We start from the raw sequence: 25,519 nt of genomic DNA on the forward strand, positions 1-25,519 counted from the left end.
ACGAGTAACTGGTGAGTCATTGTTATATGTGATTGAACATATGTAATTTGCCGGTTACAACTACTTTATGGATGACAGAGACTCAATGTTAGCACAAACAAAAGGGTACATGATATAACTAATGATTACACAGATAGTAAAGTAAATTGGAAGTATGCTGTTCTTTTTCCTAACTGATTTTTCTTGCAAGTTATCATTATTTATTCTTTTCCTGTGGATTGTTGATTATTACTTAAAGTATATTTTGTTTTTTTCCATTATGTGCTTGTCATTTTTACATTCGACTACTTCATGATAGACTGTTGTTATTATCCTGACACCCTAAATGTAAGCTTACGCTAAAATAAATATTATTTATTGTAGAACTATATAACACTTGTACACGATAAATAAAAACATGTTTCCTAGTAGCCAAGGTAGTCTTTAAACCCATATAGATCTCAGGTGAGTTACTAAGATGAATTTAACAGTGTCATAAAATACTTGACTAAGTAAGAATGATGCACTTAATGACAAGATAAAGATAGCCTACACTGAAGGGTGCTAAGAGCTACTTTAAAGCCATATAAAGGACGGGTGCACGTCAACGTGGAAAAAGCATATTATCCACTCAATTGAAAAAAGTAACTCTACATTCAATTGTTATTCAGATTTAAGATGGTTTCCATGTTTTTGTGATTATTCACTGAAGAAAGTTAAGATTACTTCATGACTAAAACCTGTGTCCGTAGCTTAATACATGTACCATGTGAGTGAGACTGATCCTTTTTGGAGTGTCTGTCGGCAAGATTAAATTTTAATTATTTTATGTTACTCACAATCTCTTAGAGAATATATACATCTATGTATATGTAGACACGTATAAATGATGAGTGTTTCTGTAATAACTTTCTGAGTGCTACGCTTGCCTTAGTCTGTTTTAACAATCCAATGACTTTGTTAACGATGAGACGGAACAAATGAATGCATCGATAACGAATAAATTATGATAAGCAATCTGTGTCGATTATACGTTCAACATTTTACAATGGTTAATTACTGGTCACAAATCAATATTATATATTGCCATATATATTTATCACTGTTATTTGATTTTTACTTAAATATTTATGGTGGTTGAATGGACTAATGATTCCTCTGTACTTGTTAAATCCTTGATTTCGAATTATAAATACAGCACATTCGTTCGTGCTTATCTACCACTTCTTGATTGAATTGCGTTATTTCTGAGATTCTTAGTTCATACTATAATTCAAATACTCCTAATAATCATATTGGCGCCGCGATTGAGCCTGTGATGGAACGGTTGAACATACATTCAGATTTTGATGCTATTGAGGATTACTTCGAAAGGTTCGAAATTTGGACTATGACTAAGGAAGATGATGAGGATGTTAATATTGTAGCACAGTTCCTCACATTCATCGGAAAAGAAGCATATAGCTTATTAAGAACTCTGCCTTTACCGGAAAAATCCATTTCGCTTTCTGATACAACTCTCAAGGATCTACTGCCTGACTATATTAAGTATACAAATTTCGAATGTGGTAAAGGAGGAAGATTTCGTAAACTGATTAATGAGAATATAAAGTATTCCACTACATTACTACATCATCTCAACCCAGTGCATACCCAATGTTATGCAGATAATTCAATGACGAGTTGCGATGCAGTTCACGAAGCTGGGCACAAGTTTGGTAAATGTTTGTCCTGTGGCATTTTCCACTCTTTTAATTCATGTAAATCTCGTAATTCTAAGTGCTTTAAATGTGGTGATATTGGACATATTCAATCAGTTTGTAATATTAATGTACATTTTGCTGAAACTAATATGAAGTCTTGTAATTCTGATTCTATTAAGTGGAGTATTTATAATGATGATTTATCTTTTTCAACTATTTCAAAAGACAGTTTAGTCATATAGCAGTTCAGAGTTAAATGAAACTCAGAATTCTTGCGAGACAACAGTTTCTAATCAATCGACTTATCAGATTTCTCATGTTATTTTACCAGATATGGTTTTCCTAAAGATTCATTTATTTCCGATGAAATTTCTTCCAAATCTGAGGAAAATATGTTGAATGAACCTAGTCATGATCGAAAACCTGATGTAGTTTTGATAGATGCTGATTTTTCTAATGATCCTTTACTCTGCAATGACATTCCTAATAAATTCGAGGAAACTATTTCAGAAGAATCAAATCCTAGTGTCATATCAAATATTATTTGTCCTCATATTGCATTTGTTTCTTGTGGGAGACTGGTTCAATGCGAAGCACGAGTACTAAATTACAATTCTGATGATTTCATATCAACTGCTGTTTATCCTCATCACAATGTCACTTCTAATGTTTACTCTAACCAATCTGAAAAATATGTTTTAAATGAAGCCACATCATTCATGAATTGGGGATATAAATATCCAACATTATTTCGTGTGGGAGGATAGTCTAAAAGTGTGTGGTTCAAATTCTAGTTAGCATCGGTTTCAGTACTCAACCGACATGGTGATTGTACACAATCCCAGGAAGCAGGTGAGTCTGTTCCGATTTCGGTTGTTAATTTTAATACTAATGAATCCATTCTATGTAATAAAGTATTTATCCAATACATTGTCGGACAGACACAGGATGAACTTGAGAAGAAAACGAACAATCGATTACAGACACCTAGACTCCAATTTAAGCTGTGGCGGATGTGATGTTTGAATGAACTAATGATCCCTTTGTACTTGTTGAATGGTTGATTTCAAATTCTAAATACAGTACATTCGTTCGTGTTTATCTAGTCTTTCTTGATCCTCTTACGTTATTTCTGGGATTCTTATTTCATTTTATAATTCAAATAATTCTATTTATCATAATTTAACATACTTCTTACGTACTAGAATGATAAACCAATTTGTATTTTTAATGAATTTATATTATGTGTACAACATTTATACATTTTTATAAGCAAAAGCAAAATGTGAGTACGTTTTAAATTTATATCTCATGCTGTAAATTCAGAACAAACTTGATTTCACTAGTTGAGATCATGAGTGAGTTGAAGCTAAACCACGATGGAAAACGTTGAAGCATAGGATGGCCGTTTCGTACTATTGTGGGACTCCTCAGCAGTGCGCATCCACGATCCCGTCTCGCGAGGTTCGAATTCAGGACCTATCAGTTTCGCGCAGGAGCGCTTAACCACTAGAGCATTGAGTCGACATTCAACGGTATTAATGTCTAACTTCAACTAATCCACGAAATTGAGTGATGCATCTAGCATTGTCATCGGTGAGTTACTATCTCACAACTGATAGGTCCTGGGTTCGAATTCCGCGAGGCGGTGTCGTGGACGAGCACTGTTGAGGAGTCCCAGATAGGACGAAACGGTCATCCAGTGCTTCCAGGTTTTCCATGATTGTCTAGCTTTAATTGACTCATGATCTCGACTATTTAAGTTACTACAATCTCTACAAAACCCCTTCTGATACAAAGTAGATAATGGATAAAAAGCTCAACCAAAATTAGTATTTGAGAACTAAGTAATACGAGAAGCTTATTTGTCCTCGACTGAGATTTCATCTAATTACATCTCAATTGCTAAACGCTTATGACATATGAACAACAAATATTATGAAGTGAGATTGTTTCATTTTCATGTCGTCCAGCTCTTCTGCATCAAGATTAATTTTTTAAAGTAATTTAACTAACAAATGCTAGGTTCCATGACGTTTCCGTCTTAATAAGAGTGGAGTTTAGTGTTTCGCCTTGATTTCTCGAAGTAATCGAGTGATTTTTTATTGTACATCAAGATTTGATCTAGTACTTGTGTTATGTGTGGTGTGTATATAAATAATCGAAAGGATGCTTTTGTAGGCTTGTATATTCACGCTGACTTTATAAATCTAACTAGTCACAACACACGTAAGAGTCATACCGTGAAAAATCCACAACAGTTCACGTTCAGGTTCTTAATTCTTTGCATCTCTTAAGATATCTAATAAAATTATATTCCACACAGTATGAAATTTGTTCACAACTCTCCGTTGTTGACTATTGGCTTGAAGTTCCTTATCAAAAATTGTATATTTGTGGCATCTTCACTATTATTGAGACTTCTGATGTCTGGAAAGCTTCCCACTGAATTAAAGGCGTGCTACACAAATACTCGCAGCCTACAAAATAAAATGGCGGAGCTCAAGACGACATTAGATATAGAAAACTTGAATGTCACTGCTGTCTCGGAAACATAGTTAACGTCAGAATTGCTTGACATTGAAATTCAGTTGACTGGTTTTTTTTACCTAATTGGGCTGATAGTCTAAACCGTAGGGGATGTGGGTTTATCCAAATTTGAATTACGAAGACCCTCGTCTCTCTTGGACTTAGTCCACACACGGTAATGATGTCGGTCAAATGACTTTACTCCTATCTCTTGGGAGAAGGAATCGCGCAGTCATCTTATCCAAGCTCATGGCAGAGATTGCCTGTCAAACAGTTGCGTCATCCCATCCTAATATATAGATGGCGGACATCGAGGTGGTAAGCTCTGCAGCACCGACTGAAGACTAGATAATTGTCTCAGATGCATCAGTAGAAGAGGTATGGACTCATTTCGGGCAGTTACACAGTCAAGTAACTCAACCATATATACCCTGGACAGTCCCGAACAAGAAGAAACACGGCCATCCCTAGATAGGCTGTGATATACGGCGTTTACCAAGACAAAAGAAGAAATGTCGGAACATCACCATCAGCCTTGGCACAGCAAGTGCAATGGAACACCACACCTCGGTTGGAAATTAGCGTATAATTACAATCTAGGAAGCTCAGTGAACACATGAAATGCAATTGGCCTCATTTGTATTCATGCAACCTAAGAGAGTATTTCCGTACATAAATTGCAGAATAATGACCGAGCACTGGATTCTCAATTTAATTACGGAACGGAAATGACCTAAAATGATAGAATATGACCAGGGAAAAGTAGAGGCTATGGCAGACTATTACAGGAGAGTTTTCACTAAGCAACCTCTTCTAGACGGAGAATTAGACCCAAATATAAAGCCGAAACATCGTCTACTCACAGTGAATTTAGATCGTGACTATGTGCTTAGGACCCTTAGCACTTTAGACACGGAAAAATCAACAGGACTGGATGAACTAGACTCTAAAAACTCGAAACCAATTGCAAAATATATTGCTGCATCACTGACTATGATATTCAATAAATCATTTGGTCGGGGTGGGTTGCCAACGGACTAGAAGAATGAAGTCGTCAGTTCAATACATTAAAGCAAGACCAAGACAATTTCCATCGAACTACAGACTTGTCAGTCTCTGTAGTGTTGTGGTAAAATGCTGTAAGGATTATTCAAGATGACTATGATGAAATTCATGGAAACCAACAACTTGTTAATCAGTGAACAACATGATTTCAGAAAAGGTTTACCTTGTACACCGAACCTCCTCATATCAAAGGAACAATGAATAAAGGCTCTAGATAGTGGAAAATCAGTGGATGTTGTCGGCATAGACTTCAACAAGGTATTTGACAAGGTGCAAAAAATAAATAACTCTTGAGGCTGGAAAATCTGGGAATTCCTGGACTAATTTTAACGTGAGTCAAGGATTTCTTGGTAAGTCATCGACGGAGAGTAAGAATAAATTCCAAGTGTTCCTTCTGGTACTCAGTACTCAGTGGATTACGACAGGGCTCTTTCCCAAGTACTCAGCTTTCCATAGTATAAGTAGATGAACCTCCTGATATAGTTGGGTTCCCGAAGCTACTATACGCTAATGATGTGAAAATCTATCGAGAAATAACGGGTGACGCATGTACACTTCAGGCAAAATTAAGTATTGTGATATCTAACGGCTGATGCCTATCAACACGGCAAAAAATGTTGACATGCGCCCTGTGAATACAACTGTAAATAGGCATAGCATAGGTGAAGTGCCTATAGCCATGGTCCGGTCTCACGAGAAACTTAGGGTGACAGTGAGTCATGATCTTAAGATGACGGCCCACTGCCGGGAGGTTACAGCTAAGGGGTTTGGAACCCCATGGGTTTTAAGACGGACATTCACCAAGTTAGATACTACCATGTTCCATGCAACATACACAACCTTAGTGAGAGCTAAGCTTTAAAACTTCGTTCAGGCTGCAAGACGCTGTTTAAAAGGTGACTTGATTATCCTGGAAAAAGTACGAAGGGCAACTACCCGTACAATTACAGAACTTCGTGGCTTAATATACAAAGAGCGGTTTGAAAATCTAGGCCTTTTTACTCTGTCCTATCGCATACTGACAGGTAATCTGATTTTGATACATACAATGACAAGAAATGATTTAAGTCCTAAAATATCCTCTTTTTTTCTTTCCACTAGATGGAAACATCTCACAGGACGTAACAGGCGAGTAGAATAGTCAGGAACGAACAACACACCCGTGGCATACAGGTTTTTATACCGAGTCATCAATTCTTGAAACGTGTTACCCGAAGCAGTGACGTCCGAACCTTCGAATGGCTCATACAAGAGAAGACTGGACACTCACAAAAGCATACTAGAAAAGGAATAAAATGGACCGTAAGCCTTCTATCTTTACTACACAAATCTGAATCTAAATCGAAGGAAGTACAAAAACTGAAATCGAATCGTCTACGTCTGGAGTTTCGTTTCTCGCACCAAGTAGTGAAGTAGAAGAATTCTCTACCAGAACTTGCAATACCAGCATCTTCTATTGATATATTCAAAACGAGATTAGACCTCCACTGTGTTACAAATTGCAACGATTATAATAGTTCGATAGACCTCCTACCGTGTTACTGAAGACTGAATCTGACTCCACTTTTTGAAGTTGCACGTTACGTTCGTGTTTGTCTTAACGTCATCAGGTATTAAACCGGAAAAACGTTTGATATAACTGTTACTGTACTGAAAAGCTTCCCGTTATGTAAACCTGGATTAGAGTTCCCTATTCACAGGACACTTTGTGCAGCAGATGTGTCATAGCAAATCGCATCAACAACTTTAGTTGTATTTCCATGCCAAGAGGTTGTTATCTTATTCAAACGCAATATTACGCAACGGCAGAGATCATTTATTTTGGAAGGTTCTGTAATGATGATCATGATATTTTTTGAACCAATAGAATCAAAATAAGTTAGTCTCAGCGTACGTACGTCCCGCTTGTATTTTGTGGTTGAAACAGTAAGAGATAAAAAAATAATGAATTTGAACCATGTGTTATTTAACAGAATAACAGTTCCTCCTCATCTATATTTAATGAATTAGCCGTGGTTTCGAACAAATAAGCTTTCATTGATGCAAAAGCGAAAACTACTTTTCATCAATTTCCCAACTGTTTACTTCCATATATATATATATATATATATATATATATATATATATATATATATATATTCGTCTCGATTGCACTCTTCAGTATATACATATATATGTGTATGTTCATAACAGCAAACTTGTAAACGAATGATCAAACGTACTACTATGCGTTGACACATATAAAGCTACTTTTCATATAGCCGTAATCCTGATCTATCTGTTTCAGATCACCTTTGATCTTGGTTTGTTATTCAGTCTCATTTTTGTGTGTATGGAACATAATTTAAGTGTTCTAGGCTAAAGGTATTATTCCGCGATTCGTTATGTTTGTTTTTCCAGATGTTTGTCGTAGTAATAACTGTGATTGATTGATAGGTTGTGAAGTCAGAGATTTTATTAAGTCTGTGACCCACTGATTCGAAGTAAATTATACTTCAACTTGCATAGAAACAAAAAAAGGTTTATCCGTTCAGACAATCGCACTTTTGAGCCGTGTACTGTCTACATAGTGCTTCTGAGTTAACTTACATCTGTCAGAGCTGTTAAATTTAGTGTGACGAGATTGCTGTCATTACTTACATGTTTTTCATCAGATTATGGTATGTCTCATAGTATTGTCACAAATACCGCTGTTACAGATATAAATTGTCGGGCAGCCACCAAACATCTTGACTTCTCAGTATTTAAGACTCTAAAATTCAGTCTCATATTATTTATTCCTGTTACCCCTTGTGGTCGAGTGTAGGCCGCACACTAGCATTCTTCATCCAACTCTGACCCGGGCAATCCTTTCCAGTTGCTATCCATTCTTTTCATATATGCTTCCAATTCTAAGTTCAGTGTCTTCTGTGGTCTTCCTTTTTATGTTTCATCTCAGGGTTCCAAGTTTACGCTTACCTCATGATGCAGTTTGAGGATTTCCGTAATGTATGTTCTATCCACCTCCAGTGTCTTTTCCAAACCTCCTCTTCAGCTGGAAGTTGGTTTCTTCTCTCGCACAATAGTTTGTTGCTGGTAGTATCCGGCAAACAGAATTTGGAGTATCTTACGTAAACAATCGTTTATAAATACTTGTACTTTATCAATGTTGATTGTAATAGTTCTGCAAGTTTCATCTCCGTGCAGTGGAACTGTCGTGATGTTCGTGTTGAATGTTGTGACTCCGATGTTGACTGACAGTTGTTTTGAGTTCCATATGTTCTTCAACCGTAGGAATGCTGTCCTAACTTTACCAGCCCTTGCCTTTATATCTGCATGAGATTCTTCTTGTTTATTGGTGGTGCTGTCAGGGTGCATGAGTTTCCACATCCTACAGAGCTTCTCCATTAATTGTAGTATGATTGATGCTCTCTGTTGTGTTTCTGGACCTTGCTTCTTCCTTTGTGTATATTGAGGCATACACTAACTGCCTTCACTTGCATTTTTTGTATATGAGATAGAAAAACGAGGTCACTTTCGAATCCAAATCTTGTAGGTGTATCTAAGCTGTCTTTGTATCCCGTGCTTCTTCTAAGATATGGAGGTCTTCATGTTGAGCCTTATCGCTCCAGAGGCTAGCTATCTTCACCTGCATCTTTTGGTGTGTAGAAAAATTTATTCAGTCTCATATTTTGATTTGTAATACACATTCTACACCTTTTCTGACAAGCATCAGTTGCTGGGTAATCAAAGAGTATCCGTCCAACATTTTATATCACTCTGAGTCAATTTTGTCCGCATACTCGGAGTTAGAGTTTTTATTCCAATCACGTGAAAGTGACGAAAATGGCAAACAGAGTCAGTTTAATCCAGTCTCGTGCTAGTTTCAAACCCATTGAAAAGGTTGTTTTAATTTTTAACTATAAAAGCAATATCTTCTAGCATAATAATCAGGTTTTTAGCTATATCAATCCTAGCATTTTGAAGGCAAACCTGATCTTCTAAGGCACTTGTTGTCTCATTGCACCGTGCTTGATAGTTATCACATCTATAACTTTGATATCAAGTTTTTATACGAATTCGTCTACCTTTCGTCCTCACAATTTCTGATAATACTTGGATTTTCTAGGTGGTCTAAACCACTTGTTAATTATAATAGGAATGCTGCTAAACGGAAATAGAATAGAGGTTATGCTCTCGACATTATTTTACGCGTTCAATTTTGTTGAAACGGTGCTTTTATGCTGTTGGAAATTTTCAGCCGACTAACTACTCTTTTATGATAAGAGTAACGAAGAGAACTGTTAACCAAGATTTTGTGTAGATTAATTACACACCAAGGACTGCAAGAAATGTTTTCTTCGATGCATATTTCGTTCAGTAATATGCAGTTATCGTTCCCATAGTAGAAAATGTAAGCATTCTCTATAGGCATAGAGTTTTCCTCTGGAAATAGAAAACTGTTAAAGTGTTATCCTCAAAGGCTTTTTTGTATATAACATTTCACTATTTATCATTTTTGTTTCATAGTTTATGCACTATTGTGTGGATCTTTAATGGTCGTTATATTCGTGATCTAAACAACAGTTTATCAACATCACTTCATTCTTATTAATTGGTTTCCTGAATCAAAGTCATCGCAAAGGAATTTAACATGTCCAACCCAATCAAACATGGTGTTACATTTTTAACCAGAGAAAAGGCTCACTCAACGTTGCGTTTAGAAGACTACTACGATATCGATCGTAAATTTTCAAAGCCTGGATTTCGAACTGAAGATGGCCAGTTCAATTGGCATTGCTCTTGTGTTAGTTCATACATATCCAGTCCTTGTGGATACTTCTTTCGAAATTTTATGCAGAATATTGACAAATTTTTAAAAAGCGAGGACGCTTTTGAAAAACAACAAAATCGAAACTTGTTTATTCAACTTCATTCTCAGTTATTAGGGTGTTTAAAAGCTCATCCTGTATATTATAAATCATTCATGGATGAGTATGCTTCACCGTTAGATAGTTTGATGAAAGATGTAGAATAGAATAATAAAAAACCTGTGTTTCTGTATTTACTTTAAATCTCACTTTGCAACAATCAATTTTTACTTTCAGTAGTTACCGACTTCTAAATGGCGTGTGAAGAAAGATGCGGATATTTTATGAATGAAAAAAATAAATTTTGTCATCAACTTCGCGCTAAGGGTTCAGATCGCTGTTTTTACCACATTAGCGTTAGTGTTCGATATTTTGTATAATTGCAAGATTTAGGAACCATCCATAGCTAAAATGGCTTGTCCAATGGATCCAACACAGTAAGCTCTTTTTTTTTCAAAATCAATGTCCTCTCATAGTTTCGTCAGCCCTTCAAATCTTAACAAACACTTGAAAAAGTGTAGTAAGCGGCGTAGAGTTAAGGCTGTAAGCTGTTGTTTTATCATGTTGAATGATTTTCAGGTATATGATGTGACTGGAATCAATTCAGCCAACTTATGTGATCGTAAAATTGTTCCAAAAATGTCGCTAGCTGATGTGTCTGCAGTTACAACGTTACGGCTGATAGCACGTTTAGAAGAATTGAGTACAGGTCAGATATGATTTCATGTGATGTGTTCAGTGTTTGTTTCACATTTCGTCTTTTCCTCTCGTTCTATGTTTAAAACGATGACCAGGCTGGTTTTAGACGTATATGTGTCGGTCAAACATTCACCATTCGTTAGGTTCTGAAACGTAGACATGTATTCTAACTCTCGATTGTGGTTTGCTTCTTAACTTAAAGGTATCGTTCATCCTCATCGATTGACCTGTTTCTCAAGACAGTATGTTTCATTAAAAGTCAAATCAAACGCTTACATGACCCGTCTGAAGGTTCTTCTTTTAAATATTAGCCAAGTTAGAGCTTATGGTGTACTGTCACCAGTATTGGTAACACCGTACAGTGTTCGTCAGAGTTGCTCATGTTCCTCATTCTAATTTAACTTTGTCATCGAAACATTCGGAACCAATACTTTGTCTAAATTTTCAGGGATTTATCCTTACCAGGAGGTTCGCTTATCGACTTCGATGACGTAGTTCTATTTGGTAAACGGGCTCATATACAAGTCGTTCGATTGTCTTGAGTAACAATCAAAGTTTGTTTTAGGTGCGTCTTTCTCTAAACACATGATTTTCTAAACTTTCATGCATCATCCTCTAGATCGGCCATAGTGGGTGAAGTATTTGAGCTGTTTGACCACTTCACGTCTTGAAAATCCCATCAGGCCAGATCATTTGGCGCCTAATAAAATCTCAGCACGGATTCAGAAGGGCTAATTGGCATTTGCGGGTTATATTAATTGTGGCTTAATGAAGATTCCTGTCTATTGATCAGAGGATGAGTGTGCTTCATGACAATCTTTCTGTGTACTACTCTACAGCTGTGAAGTATATCCTATAAAAGTAAACAGTATTCATGCTGGATTTCCATTTTAGGTGTCTTTTGAAAATTGGTCATGTATTGCTGAACAACTGATTGAATGTTATTGAGGTTAGGTATAAGTTACCAAGCAAATATGACAAATCGGTTGACGGGTTGTCTATCTTTATTAACTAAGAAGTTTGGCATATACATTACGTGTGTCAAACCGTCGCATACATCGACGCTCATTATTAGCTGGTGTACTAGTAAATCGGGAGAAATATGAGAGCAACTGACATAAGACGCGGCTTCAGTACATGAATCCACTAACTTTCATTCTGATCTATCTTGGTAAGATAAGACCCCGCGGTCTGAGTTGCTGAGTGTGTTGTTTAAAGTGGCTCAGAATCCATCTTCGCAGTGTTGACTCATTCACTAATTCCCTACTCCTAGGTTCGGAGTTTCAAATTGCATGTGTTGTAAATTTTTTCTCGCTCTTCGGATCATTTCGTATGTCTAATCTTTTCCACATATTACATACCACTACTTCGTGCGGCGCATATATATTTGGTGCCCCCTTGTACCAATATTTATGAGTTCAAATACAAAATAAAATACCACTACTTTCGATATTTTGGTACTTATCTTGACAATTTTATTTCATTGTTATGTTTTGGCGCAGCAACTTGGGAGGATGAACATTTATTCCGGGTATTTGAAGCTATTATCTTGGAATAATTTATACGTGTCTGCTTTTTTCCACGATCTTGTACAAAAATGACTATTTGCTTACTTAGAGCATATAAATACTTTTATTGGTTCCACTCGCATTATAATATCTCTGCTCTATCTTATAAGTGATGCCATAGCCTTCCAGCTTTGAAGTTTCGGTTTCAAAGTATTACCTGGTGCTTTCATCTCAATTATTGGTGTATTCGATCTCTATGTTTTACTCATCATTATTATTTACATTCGTAGTTTACACATCTTGCCTACCAGATAAAAGTTCATATACTCAACTTTGAGTGTTACTTTATTGTCTGAAGGATAGTAAGTACTACTCGACCACTCATATTGGCGGAAGTACGGCGGACTTCAAACCTTACTACATGATAGTTGAAAATGCCATACCTTAACATCCCCATTCTAATGAGTCTATCAGAAAGTAGTCAGAAAGTCAGTACAGTATATGATTACTGTGTGGTTAAGGTACATCTGGTCAATGGATTCTCACTTATTATGATCTGATTGACAGAACATTCGAAACTGATTTCTGGAAATAACAGGTTTCCTACATCTTGATTTTTCGAAATCACAAAGTAGTTATTTGTATATATTTCTTAGAAAGATTTTCCAACTACTGTAAGGAATAACCGCTGGTACAGACGATGTCACCTGTTGGATAATTAAAGAATAAACTAACTCTCAGGTAATCAGTACGGGAGAGTACATTATAGTAGGACCTACTACCCTACCTATACTTCTGTCTTAGCTCATAAACTCAATGTACTATATTTTTTTAATTTTGTAAAACCGATTTTAGTATATCCAATCGTATGACCTAAATATCAGAATTCATGAAATGACTAAGATGTGAATGTTTGCGGCCAAGATCCTTAACAACCTATTTCAAGCCCACTAAATCACCACTCGAATCAACTAGCTGACTTTCGAGACACATTGTCTTTTCGTATCTATCCTATAGCATATTTTTCAACCCGCTTAAAATGGTCAGTACATCTTGAAATAGTTGTAGTTGTCTATTATCTTATCCTTTTCTCTATCTATTCAATAAAGTTGGACAAAAAATAATCATGAACAGATTTGTCAAATGAAACTGGTATTCGTCAGATGATTTAATATCTTATAAGTTCTCACATCACACTACGAGTTCGAGTAGAATGTTCATATTATAATATAACTTTGAAACGAATATATTGTTAATACAAAGCCTCCTAATCGGTAAATTAAAACCTTCCCGGACTAGACGATAACGTTGATAGTTTGAGACCTTTGTATAGCATACAAGCAGTTGTGAACTGTTACGTCTGTAACCAATTTATAAAGGAATAGAATGCAAGAAACATGTAAAAATCGTTATGATTATGATAAACAGAATAATACAATTAATAGTAGTTACACCAACAAGCAGTAATCATGGTGATAATAATGATAGTAATATATACAGTCCCTTTTATAATCTTGAAGAGAAAATCAGTAAATATTTGAGTAGAATAATATGCACTCATTCTGTTCCACTTGATTCGCATCAGCCGCTTTCCTATGCCTGTTAACTCGTAGAGGATAGGTTACCGACCAGCAATCTTCAACCATATTCTGGGTTTTTGATGTCTGCCTTCAATTCCCGACGCACTGTATTCTTTGGCCTACCTGTTTTTCTTTTACAATAAGGATTTCAAGTTAAGCCTTCCCTCGGGATACAGTCTGATGATTTCCAAGATGTATGTTTTATCCACCTCCAGCGTTTATTTCTATTTCCCACCTCAGCTGTAAGCTCATCCTCTGCCTGGGGCCCTCCAATGGTTACTTGTCTGAAACCCAGATAAAGGAGGAGGAATGGTCATGAGGTTAGCGACTTCATCCCTTAGAAAAGAACCTTTCTAAAGAAATGCTAGCCAATTTGGGACTGCATCCTGACCTAGATAGTCTACATTATTTCGAGCAACAAACATTTAATCACTAGTTGGAAGTAATGTTGCAAAGATCGGCACCTTAAGAAAAGCCACGATCATGAAAACCTTTGTATTCCCAACCCAAATAATAATAACTTTATGTTCGATTTTTGTCATTTAAATATTGGTTAAAATGTTTTATATCTTGGATGGTGCAGTGAACAAGAACACCAGTGGGAACAATCGAATGTATGTAACACAAAAGTACAGGACTTGTTAATAAAATCCAACATTCATAAGGTAAATGCTTAATTTGCAAAATGTCCATCGATTTTCTCAAAATGACTCAGACTTCATTGTTCTTGCATTTTCATACAAATTGCATTCTGCCTCCATTCTTTACTGTTCGATCCTCTTGTCTCTGCTGCCAGACCTGTTTACGACTAACATCATATACTACTTATGTCAATATAAGTAGCACACCACAACGGTAATTGGTGAGCGAGAAGAAATCTGTTTAGGACTAGCATATCAAATCTGACCATATTAGCCAAACTCATCTGATTGTCGAGCAGTAAATAAATGGATTCTCTATAGTTTGTTACTGACAAATTGTACACTGTATTTGGTGTAAGGTTAGCTACTGGTCACTGACTGTTTTTCCAAATAACTTCATCCAAATAGTTAGTGAATAACTTCAATGTCCAGAAACATTTTACCTATGAACATTAAAATTTGCTATATATTAACTCTGAGAACTTAATTTCGCTAAATAGCATACATTGTCCTATGTTTATGTGTTGTCTACACATATTATTTTACATTTACGCAAGAATCCTCTTATGATTTAAAACAAGACCAATATGTTAGTCTTGTGATCTGTGCCAAATTCTAATTACTGCCATTGGTACGACTTTATTATCACTGTGGAATAACTGTTACCCATTACTATTTGAAACGAAATGAGATTGCTTTACTGACTCAACGAAGATCATAATGACATAGATTGGGACAGATTTATTCACCAACCGCTAATTAAATGAAGTCAACATTCATAATAACGTGCATATTATTTTAAATAAATTTAAATAGATTGAATTAGTAGTTTAACAGTAATATATATTTGTTTCCTTCTTAACGAAACACAATGCACAAATTTCACAGCTAAAAACGAAGTTACATCTTGATATTTATTCCCATTGGAGTAGTTTATATCAGAGAGACAATTTTCATGAAATCTATCATGTCATCTACTAACCTAAATAAAATACTTGTAATAAACACTGTAATGTGGCAGATTTCCTCCATCAGTAAGTTTATGATAGTATGTGTTGTCCTGTGATTGGTTAGTGTTTATCATTGATGATGTAGAGGTGTAAATCGGATAGTAGATTTTCATGCTCTATCGGTTAATTCACTCAAATGAACTTAATGGACAATTCTCATCTTTGTTTCAAATAAGTCATATTAACATTTGTGAGCGAAATAGGTTTCCAACATTGTGATTTTATTCATAGGTTCCAGTTCTTTCTTATAACCAATATGTTTTCGTATTCACAACGATAACAGCCTGTTAGTATAACTGAATGATCGCCAAATTTTTGTCTTAAATGTTAAAATACTTAACTTTAAACCACCGTGGTACAGGTACAAATCTCTTCAGGTTGTAAAGTCAAATAGTATCACTAGCCTTTACACAAAAAGTATGACTTAAATCAGATTACACAAATACTTGCTTGGTTATTTGCTAAATAAATTAAGTCAGTTTACTAACTTTTTGGTTAGCTAAATTTTCACTCATCAGACTTCAAGTCATATGTAGTATGTGAATGTTAAATATGATCATTGGGCAATCAAACAGAAGCTAGTGATAAACTGTTCCAACCTATAATTCGTCAGTTATCAGTAATATGCTTAACACATAAAAATCATAATCATTTACTATCAGTGTGCAATGTAATCATACTAATAACTTTTTCTTACGTAATCAGTTTCATTCAGTTACAATCTATGCACATTGAGAGTTTATCAAGTCTTTAATTTAGTGAAAATTCCCATTTTGCCATTTGGTAAATAAAGAAGGAACGAATTGAGCGAAGAAATTTCCTTTCAGTTAGTTTTTCATCATGGCTCTACACTAATATATATATATATATATATATATATATATATATATATATATATATATATATATATATATATATATATATATATATATATGATTTACAATAATGATATAATACTCATCGAGTAGATACGTTACGTAACAATTACATAATGACATTTAAATTAACATTGAGTAATTGGAAGAAAGAGGATTATTAATATTCAAAGTAATTATTAAATCAAGAAGTTGCTACGTTGCGTAATATATGAAAAAGCGAAGGAACCAAATTTTATAATGGATGGTCAATAGAATAGTAGTTACGTAAGAATCAAGAGGTGAATGTTGAGGAGTTATAAAGTTAAAAAGCAACTACAAACCCCTTCTGATAATAATCATCTGCTCATTAGTGACTGACTTCAAGAGACACTCCTGGAGTTCTAGTGAGAAGCCGTTACCAGTGGAGTTCAACCAGGTCTGTTGTGAGATATCAGCTCACTGAAGACAATGGTATACGGTAGCGCAACTTCGTGGATTGGTTGAAGTTAGACATTAACACCATTGGATGCCGGCTGGTTCAGTGGTCTGGTTGGTTAAGCGCCTGGCGCGAGACTGATAGGTCCTGGGTTCGAATCTCGCGAGGTGTGGGATTGTGGATGCGCACTGCTGAGGAGTCCCATGCTAGGACGAAACGGCCGTCCAGTGCTTCCAGGTTTTCCATGGTGGTCTAGCTTCAATTGACTCACGATTTCAATCTTTGAAATTTCTAAAATCTCCACAAACCCCTTCTGATAAAAACAAAATTACAAAAATTTTTAAAGAAAAAAAACAAGTGGAAGAAGTATGAAAAATAGTTCTGAAGGAAATCTTATACCGATGACCAAGGCAGCGAAAGTGGTTGTACAAATCTCTTTTGAATGCAAAGGTTAGGTTTGTGAACATGATTTGCGATGGCTTCCGCAATGTGCAAAAGGCGCACTAGTAAACCATGTGGCAAAGTTGATGGGATATTGTAGATAACCTCAAAAGCTTTATTCAATCCAACTTGATGACCTGTGTCAACCAAGTGAGAGAGAATAGAACTTTTACCTGTCCTTTGCTTAACCACGACGGATGGTGTTCTGTAATACGATGACGAACTTGCCGAATTGTACGCCCCATATAACTGGCTCCACTGGAGCAGTTGAAACGATAGATACACATGGATTTGGCATTCTGTCTTTATTGGTCGTTCTTATTTTGGGGTGTTTGTAGAGAATAGCATTTAATCTGGGTGCATTAAATGTTTTTTGTACAGCTCCTCTTAGTTTCTGAGTCACGATTTCTTCAGTGGTTTCATTTATGAAATTTGATTTTAAAATTAGTTTGGCAACGTTGATATAAAAAATATTTAACGATCACATTTCTTTTATAATATTCAATACCTTTTTCCGATTTATAGAGTTGAATCTCATTGACCGAATCGAAGATTCATCAGTAGGCGATATTCATCCACTTATTTCATTCACAATGAATAATCCTCGTCATTGGTGTACAAACGGACTTGCTGGATTAAATGAAATACCATCTTTTCTTCAGTCGGACTCGATATCATTGAATAGCAGCAATGATAAAGGTGATTTCAATAGATTACTAATCAGATGACTTAATTGTAGCACTGAATATATAGATTAATTCATTTATATTAGTTGTAAACTAAACGAATAAATTAGGTAGAAATTAATTCATGTAAAGTGGTTTAAGGCAGTTGATAATAAACCTGTCTTGTGCCTTTTGGTACTCTTCAGCAAAACGTACCTGCAATCTTGAGGGATCTATTGCTCCCTAGTGGATTCTAATGCACATCACCCAGTTTTACAGTCTGAGACGTTACGACCGAGCTAGTCGGGTGGCAAGTGACCTATATGACTAGTTTGTTTACAATTAATCGGTCATTTAGTGGCTAAAATCGTGTTTGTGTAGTTCTAGTCGAATTCTATTGACTAATTTGCTACGTGGCCACTAGTCTAAAAGACTTGGCATCACCTCCGAAATAGTTCATTGTTAACGTCTCACTTAGACTGTGAAGATGGGTAACGTATTTTCGAATCCACCGGTGAGCACCAGCACCCTCGAAATTACAGGTATATACTTATAAAAAATACCAAATACCGCAAAACTTGGTCTAGTGTTTCCTGTCGACTACCTCACATCTCGATATAGGGTACGCGATGTCAAGTTACCACGGTTAGCTCACTAGTGACTTATTTCAATTTCTTTCTGAAATTCTGCTGATAAATTGTGATTGATGGAGACATTTCAGCAGTGAGACACTTATTATCAATGGGAATGTATGATTGTCTCGCTATACCTCGGATTGATTGAAGTTAAATTTGTAATACTGGATGTCGACGCAATGATTCTAATGCTTAAGCGTTCTCCCTAATACTTGAAGGTTCTGGGTCCAGTCATTGGTAGGGCCGTGAGTGTTTAATATGGATGAGTTTCACACGAGAACAAAACAACTATCCTATACTTCTTGATTACCAGTGGTGCCTCAAATGAAATTAGGATGTTGTGAATACAAGTTGCAAATTAAACTAAGGCCCACAAAACCACTTTAAGATACCTAAACTTGATTAACGTTCATTGGCTGTATACGATATGCAGTTATTTCGTACTACATAACGGAATGTTAAGATGAGATGCTTTTTCTTTTCATGTTTGAGTCAATCAAGATACAAATGTATCAGAGGATAACTTCTCAGTAAATCCAGAACATGCGATCCGTGGATCAACGCGTCATATTTATCAGAATGGCTGTCTGATTCGAGTTTTGGAAAAAGAAAACCTCCTTACTACTGGTAATTTATATCTTGAATTCGGTGCTGGTCGTGCTGGATTATCTCATTGGATCAACAACTGCCTAGCGTCTTCTGAATTAGGCTCTCGTTGTTACGATCGGTTTCCAGGTGTATGGCCGGTAAAGGCACCTGAAACTGACTTTATAGTTGTGGAACTCAATTCCGTTCGTAATAAGGTTTGTTGTAAAAAAGAATAATAGTACATTCAATAAAGCTGTTTTATATTGCTATTTGCTAATTTATTTTTTCATATACATTGCAACTTTAAATGTTTTATTTAGATATATATTGCCTATGCTAATATGGGCCATCTTTGAAGCCCTCATTGTACTAGCCCGGTTGTAAAAAGTCGGGTTTACAATGCGTTGATGAGGGCAGTTTTGCTCTTAGCTTGTGAATTCAGGTCGATGCGACTCTGCGCGTCTAATCATCATTGCCTACGAGGGATTGGTTACAATGAATGCCAACGCCACGTTAGTAATGCAGACGTTCGGCGAAATGTGTTCAGGCACAGTGATTATATATCCATCGGTGTAACTATGTTGAAAGACAGACTTCAGCGGCTTGGACATGTAACACGAATTTCGTCCCAGTGAATTCCATATTGTGGATTCTTTGCCGGTGCTCGGACTGGTTGAAGGAGACAGAGTGGGGTCAGTTTATGACATGGTGCCGTGGAATGAAAGAAATCTGTATAGGGATTGATTCTCTCGGTCCTTCACTGCTTCCTGGTTGGCCTTCTAGAGACAGTACAACTTAGTGGCTTGAGACGTTATCAAACATAGCTCAGAATAAAAGCTAGTAGCAATCTTCTTTAGTTTCTTTTTACTTTTTTCACAAAAGTGTAAGGAACTACTTTACCTGAAAGGATTCTTTCTGATTATACTTTCTCAATTAAACTGTTTCTCCAATTTTTTGTTATTCTCTTACTCCTATTTTTATTCATTTTTTTTCTGATTATGCTAACTCTCCTTCCTTTAACTGTTCACAATTTCACTTTCTTAGTGTTGTGTATCTTTATTTTACTCCTTATTTGAACCAATATTTATGTGTTTAAATAATAACAATAATTAAATATATATCTAAATCATTTTGGTCTATTTCAATGGTTATCTTAATTTTAAAGAGTAATGGGTTACTCAATGTCTTAACAAATATTACTAATAAGTACAACTTAAAACTCATTTGTTTCTCACTAACATTCCACATTTCATTGTATCTAGATTAAAATTACATTCAGAGTCAATAGTGTTTTATGTTTTAGACACGATATTAAAATGTACAGTTTGTCAACTCCATTGAAAACCTGGAATCACAGAAATGACGTTTCGTCCTATCATAGGACTCCTCAGCAAAACAAATCCAAGACCCTCGAGCGTGGGATTCGAACCATGGGCTTTCGGTCTCAATTATTTGTGTTTATTGTATGTAATTAGTTAGTAGTATTATATGATCTTGTCAACAAATCAAATATCATGTGCAATCTGATCAGATTGCACATGTCAAAAACAAAAACTGATTAATTCCAGACCGGAATATTAACAATTATAATTTGTAAAATCTAATGTAAGTTATGAAATGGAAAAATCAGTAGACACTCTTTTCAATAAAAATAAAGTGGAGAATATTGTTAAGGTCAACAGAAAATATATAGTTAATTAAGAAAATCATTTTGATTTGAATCAACATTGGTCCTGCGTATCAAAAATTCCCCCTTGTAAAGTACAATACAGAAAAAAAGTGTTTTCTTGTTCAAGCGTATCTTATCTTCATTTCAACGTTGAAATGTTTCTGTGTATTGATTTGATGAAAAGATCTTTTTATGTTGTTAGTTTGCATCAAGTCAGTCTGTAAATTTTGCATTTATCCTAGTACAAGTTGACCAACATAATAAGTCAACTAGTAATAATCAGACAGGGGTTTTGTGGAGTTTGTAATAATTTAATAATTGAATTCGTGAGTCAATAAAAGCTAGACCATCATAGAAAACCTGGAAGGTTCTGAGTTTGAATCTCGCAGGGCGGGATCGTGGATGCGCGCTGCTGAAGAGTCCTATACTAGGATGAAACCGCTGTTCAGTACTTCGAGGTTTTCCATCGTGGTCTAACTTGAATCGACTCATGAATTCAATTATTAAATTAACCAGTAACATTAGTTATATTCGAATACCTACATAAAGAAGACCTAATTAACATAAAATCCTATTTTACTTATCTAATTCCCTTCTAACTGAATTATCATTCTTTCATGTAAGTATTTCAAGAACCAAAATTTAAATTATTTCCTATTCAAAATTGTTTATTTTCTTCTGTGTTTTATAGATGGATAGACGGCAACGTGATGAAGGAAATTTTACACGTATTAGAATAGATATAGCTAACTTGGATCTTAGTAAGTGTTTTCTTACTTAAACTTTAAACATTGAAGTCCACTGTTTCAATGCATTTTTTTTACCTGATTGATAATTGAAATTTTGTAGTGTTCAACTTGAATGACTAGAAAATTTGTTTATTTTACTTTTCAATCAAACTGAGAAATATATCATGGTGACTGGTCTTAGGTATAGTTGAACATCACATCATATGTGCTTTTAGTAAAAAAAAAACCCATTTCAAACATGTATAGGTGTAATGTGACAGACGTTGGACTGAAATGTCTTGTTTCTATATCTGAATTATTAGTTTCCATCATAATTCATTTCACTTAGTCTCTTTTTAAATGAATTTAAAGTACTGTTATATATTATACTATTAATATTATTGAACCCATTTTCTCTCTGAGGATATCCTGAAATTTGAGTTGTGCTTCCGGGAGAATATGACTAAAAGATTCTTGTTTTTTGTGCATTTGAAAGCCTTCTTTTATCCGTTTTGTTCATTAAATAGACCAACTTTTTTTAATAGGGCTGTTTTTTTCCAAAATTTTTCCAATTTTCTACTAACATGTAATCTTACTAAAAGTGTTCACGGGAGCTTTTCAATCTATTTTGTGTTTAAATGTTTATAATGACAAATATGCCTTTTTTTAATTATTCGGAATAGTATATATGAAATCTATTTAAAGCCATGGTTTTAATCTTGATGTAACTGATTGTTATAACTTGTGGCCTGTGTGCTCTGTTAATGGATAACGTAACGATACCGCCAATTAAAGAGCAGTGAATTATCGATCGGACCAATGATGCATTAAACCCGTACGATCAGTCTAGAGTCCTTATTGGTCATACTTTCCGTCTAGCCCAGCCAGTTAAGTCCAGAACACAGATCTCAGCCTCTGCGATATGTGTCATATATTTCAAGTATACTGGGTTTATATATCAACCAGACAGACCACATCGTACCATAACATGGAAAATAACATTTGTAGAAGTTGTAGCCAAATGTGGCTGTGAATTTGAGAGGTATTAATTAATAGACCGGGCATAATTCAAGAATGGTAAATCGTATAATAATAGTCCACAGGTCAAAATAAATCTCATAATAAGAGGAACATGAACATATATAGTTTAGTTATTTAACAATTATACGATAAAAATATGCGCATAGAATTGGTCCATAAATGGATCCCCAAAGTTACCATTCATTATGCTTTTCGGGACATAACACTCATTTGCTCAGCTTTCGGTAACATTATCTGACTTCATAAAATAAAATGCGTGCCAGGATTCAAAGTCGAATAACCCTAACTAAAATAACAACCTATCAGCTGACTTCAAGAGGATCCCAAATTGAGATGAAACAATAATATTTTAGCTAATGCTATGTCATATATATTGACGATTTAGGGTTCCTCTTTTGTATAAAATTCTTTGCTCTTTTTATCAATCTTCAAGTCTCTTGATAACTTTTTCAATTGGTATCTTCTCAATTTTTTTGTTTTCATTTTTCTGGAGTTTATTATTATATGAAGTTATGTTCAAAAACAAAGAATATTTGAGTGAACAGTTACTATCAAGAACTTCATTTTGAGCTTAACTTGATAATCACTAGATTATAGTGATTAATATAAGATATATTATAACCAAATGTGTATTTCATATTAAATATAGAGGTTTAAATGCTTGAAAAGTATATCATTAGTAAATTTAATAAGTTATATTAGAAAGGATGAATCATTGATGAACATGGTGGGTCTGATGCAGATGTGAAAGCGTGGATCGGTAAAGCAAGAGCAGCATATTTACAACTGAAGAACATCTGGAACTCAAAGCAACTGTCAACCAACACCAAGGTCAGGGGCGGAAACCTAAAGAACTACGAAAGCCATCATCCAGAAGATACAGGTGTTTATTAACAGTTGTCTACGCAAAATACTTCGGATCCGTTGGCCAGACACTATCAGTAACAACCTACTATGGAAGAGAACAAACCGGATTCCAGCGGAGGAAGAAATCAGGAAGAAGCGCCGGAAGTGGATAGGACACACATTGAGGAAAGCACCCAACTGCGTCACAAGACAAGCCCTCACATGGAATCCTCAAGGCGAAAGGAGGAGAAGATGAAGACCAAAGAACACACTACGCCGGGAAATGGAGATAAACATGAGAAAGATGAACAAGAAATGGATGGAATTAGAAAAGAAGGCCCAGGACAGAGTGGGTTGGAGAATGCTGGTCGGCGGCCTATGCTCCATTAGGAGTAACAGGCGAAAGTAAGTAAGTAATTAGGAAGGATACGAAAAGTCACTAAGAGATGATGAGTTATATTCAAAATAATAAAAAGCATGTGAATATGTTACACAATATAAGAAGTGTTCTGTCGAGATAATAATAATAATAACATTTTGATGGGTTACATATAAGTTCATTTTTCATCCATACACGGTAACTAGTGTACTTTTAATTTTTATATTAACCAATCAGTATCCATTGAAGTTAATATTTTCGAGTTTCTGAGGTTGAACGAACTGATTGTCTGCTTTCATAAAGAACAAAATTATTTTGAATTCTCTACATTATCCTAATTTTGGTATAAATTTTAAATAGTTAAGTACTTTCATGATAGATTAGTTAGTTAATATCTTATATTTAGTATTTTATAATTAAAAATGTATGGAAAGGGTTTGTGTAGGATGTCGAATTTTCAGTGGTTCAGAGTTCGACTTCTGATTCAGCGTCGTGAATAAGGCACTACTGATAAGTCCCATACTGGAACGAAACGACCATCTTATAATTTACTATTTTAAATAGTATTCTAACTAAGATCAGTTCGTAATTGAAATTATGAGATTTTAAGAAGTATTTTAATTAAAAGTAGCTATAATTTGCTTGGTTAATAATAGTAGTTGTATTACAATTGGTCTTGTGCATATGAATAATGACTTTACTTTAAACTTTTCATTTTCCAAATTTCACAGCTCATGTTCCATTGATACAAGAAAATAAAAGACCATTAATAGCTGTTGCCAAACATTTATGCGGTGATGCTACAGGTGAATGTGATGTTTAATATTTATGTGAATCAAATATATTGTCAATAATAATGATGATGTAATAAGAAAATGAGGATGATGATCTGTAAAAATGTAATGAATTTGCAGGAATGCACTTTTTCAATAATGTTGTTGCACACATAGATTCTTATGTATCAAAACTAATCGAAGTCAAAATATTAAAAAAAAGATTATTGAAATATTGGAAAGAGAAACGAAATAAAATTGAGAAAATAAGTAATATATCACCTTAGATGTTAAAGTTAATTAAAACTTATCAATGACAATTCATGATCAGAATCAATTGTTTTTGTACACACAGTTGTAAGCTTGAATTATTTTATGACTAAAGCTTCTAGAATCCAGGAATACGTCCTTGACTATTGTTATGCAAAGTTTTAAAAGTTCTTGTACGGTTAGTCTTATACCATTGCAATGATATATATTACTATTGAGGAACATGGTATTTTACTTCTTGTGTTTACCCAGGAGTATGACGCTAACACTTATGTTCTGCTACTCTCGAATACAACATTCGATTACTTTTGCGTATGTATATATATCAGTGTACACATACCGAGAAACTCGATAGGATACGACCTACACTAAAAAGGATCATCAGGGAGCATCAGTTCCATCAAGATTTCAGGTACATCTTGCTGTTAAGTGCTAAGTAGCAAGAAACCTAAGTCCAGAGTTTCCTATTGACTAACTCCAACTACCATCTTATCTCAACATAGTGCACGCAATATCGAGTCACCTAGACTAGTGGCCACATTGCAACTTGGTCTATAGGATTCGATCTGCACTAAGACGGACCTGACATATGTGGTATTGTCAGAAGTGGTTTTGTGGACCAAACGG

The 25,519-nt window shown here is 35.1% G+C and overlaps 1 protein-coding gene across 1 annotated transcript in view; it reads left to right on the forward strand.

Annotated features, from left to right (window-relative positions):
• Window positions 1-1,938: 1,938 nt before the first annotated feature.
• The window catches only part of TRMT13_1 (tRNA:m(4)X modification enzyme TRM13), a 29,138-nt gene continuing 5,557 nt past the window's right edge, over window positions 1,939-25,519 (forward strand). The window contains exons 1-10 of the mRNA XM_051216302.1: window positions 1,939-2,534; window positions 6,378-6,886; window positions 9,786-10,482; window positions 10,520-10,563; window positions 10,603-10,669; window positions 10,706-10,835; window positions 17,824-17,997; window positions 19,091-19,401; window positions 21,547-21,616; window positions 24,581-24,655. Coding sequence (XP_051066878.1) covers window positions 10,381-10,482; window positions 10,520-10,563; window positions 10,603-10,669; window positions 10,706-10,835; window positions 17,824-17,997; window positions 19,091-19,401; window positions 21,547-21,616; window positions 24,581-24,655 — 973 coding nt within the window. The 5' untranslated portion in view covers window positions 1,939-2,534; window positions 6,378-6,886; window positions 9,786-10,380. The remainder of the gene's footprint in view (window positions 2,535-6,377; window positions 6,887-9,785; window positions 10,483-10,519; window positions 10,564-10,602; window positions 10,670-10,705; window positions 10,836-17,823; window positions 17,998-19,090; window positions 19,402-21,546; window positions 21,617-24,580; window positions 24,656-25,519) is intronic.

The sequence above is a fragment of the Schistosoma haematobium genome, chromosome 4, assembly GCF_000699445.3.
Source record: "Schistosoma haematobium chromosome 4, whole genome shotgun sequence".
Lineage (NCBI taxonomy): Eukaryota > Metazoa > Platyhelminthes > Trematoda > Strigeidida > Schistosomatidae > Schistosoma > Schistosoma haematobium.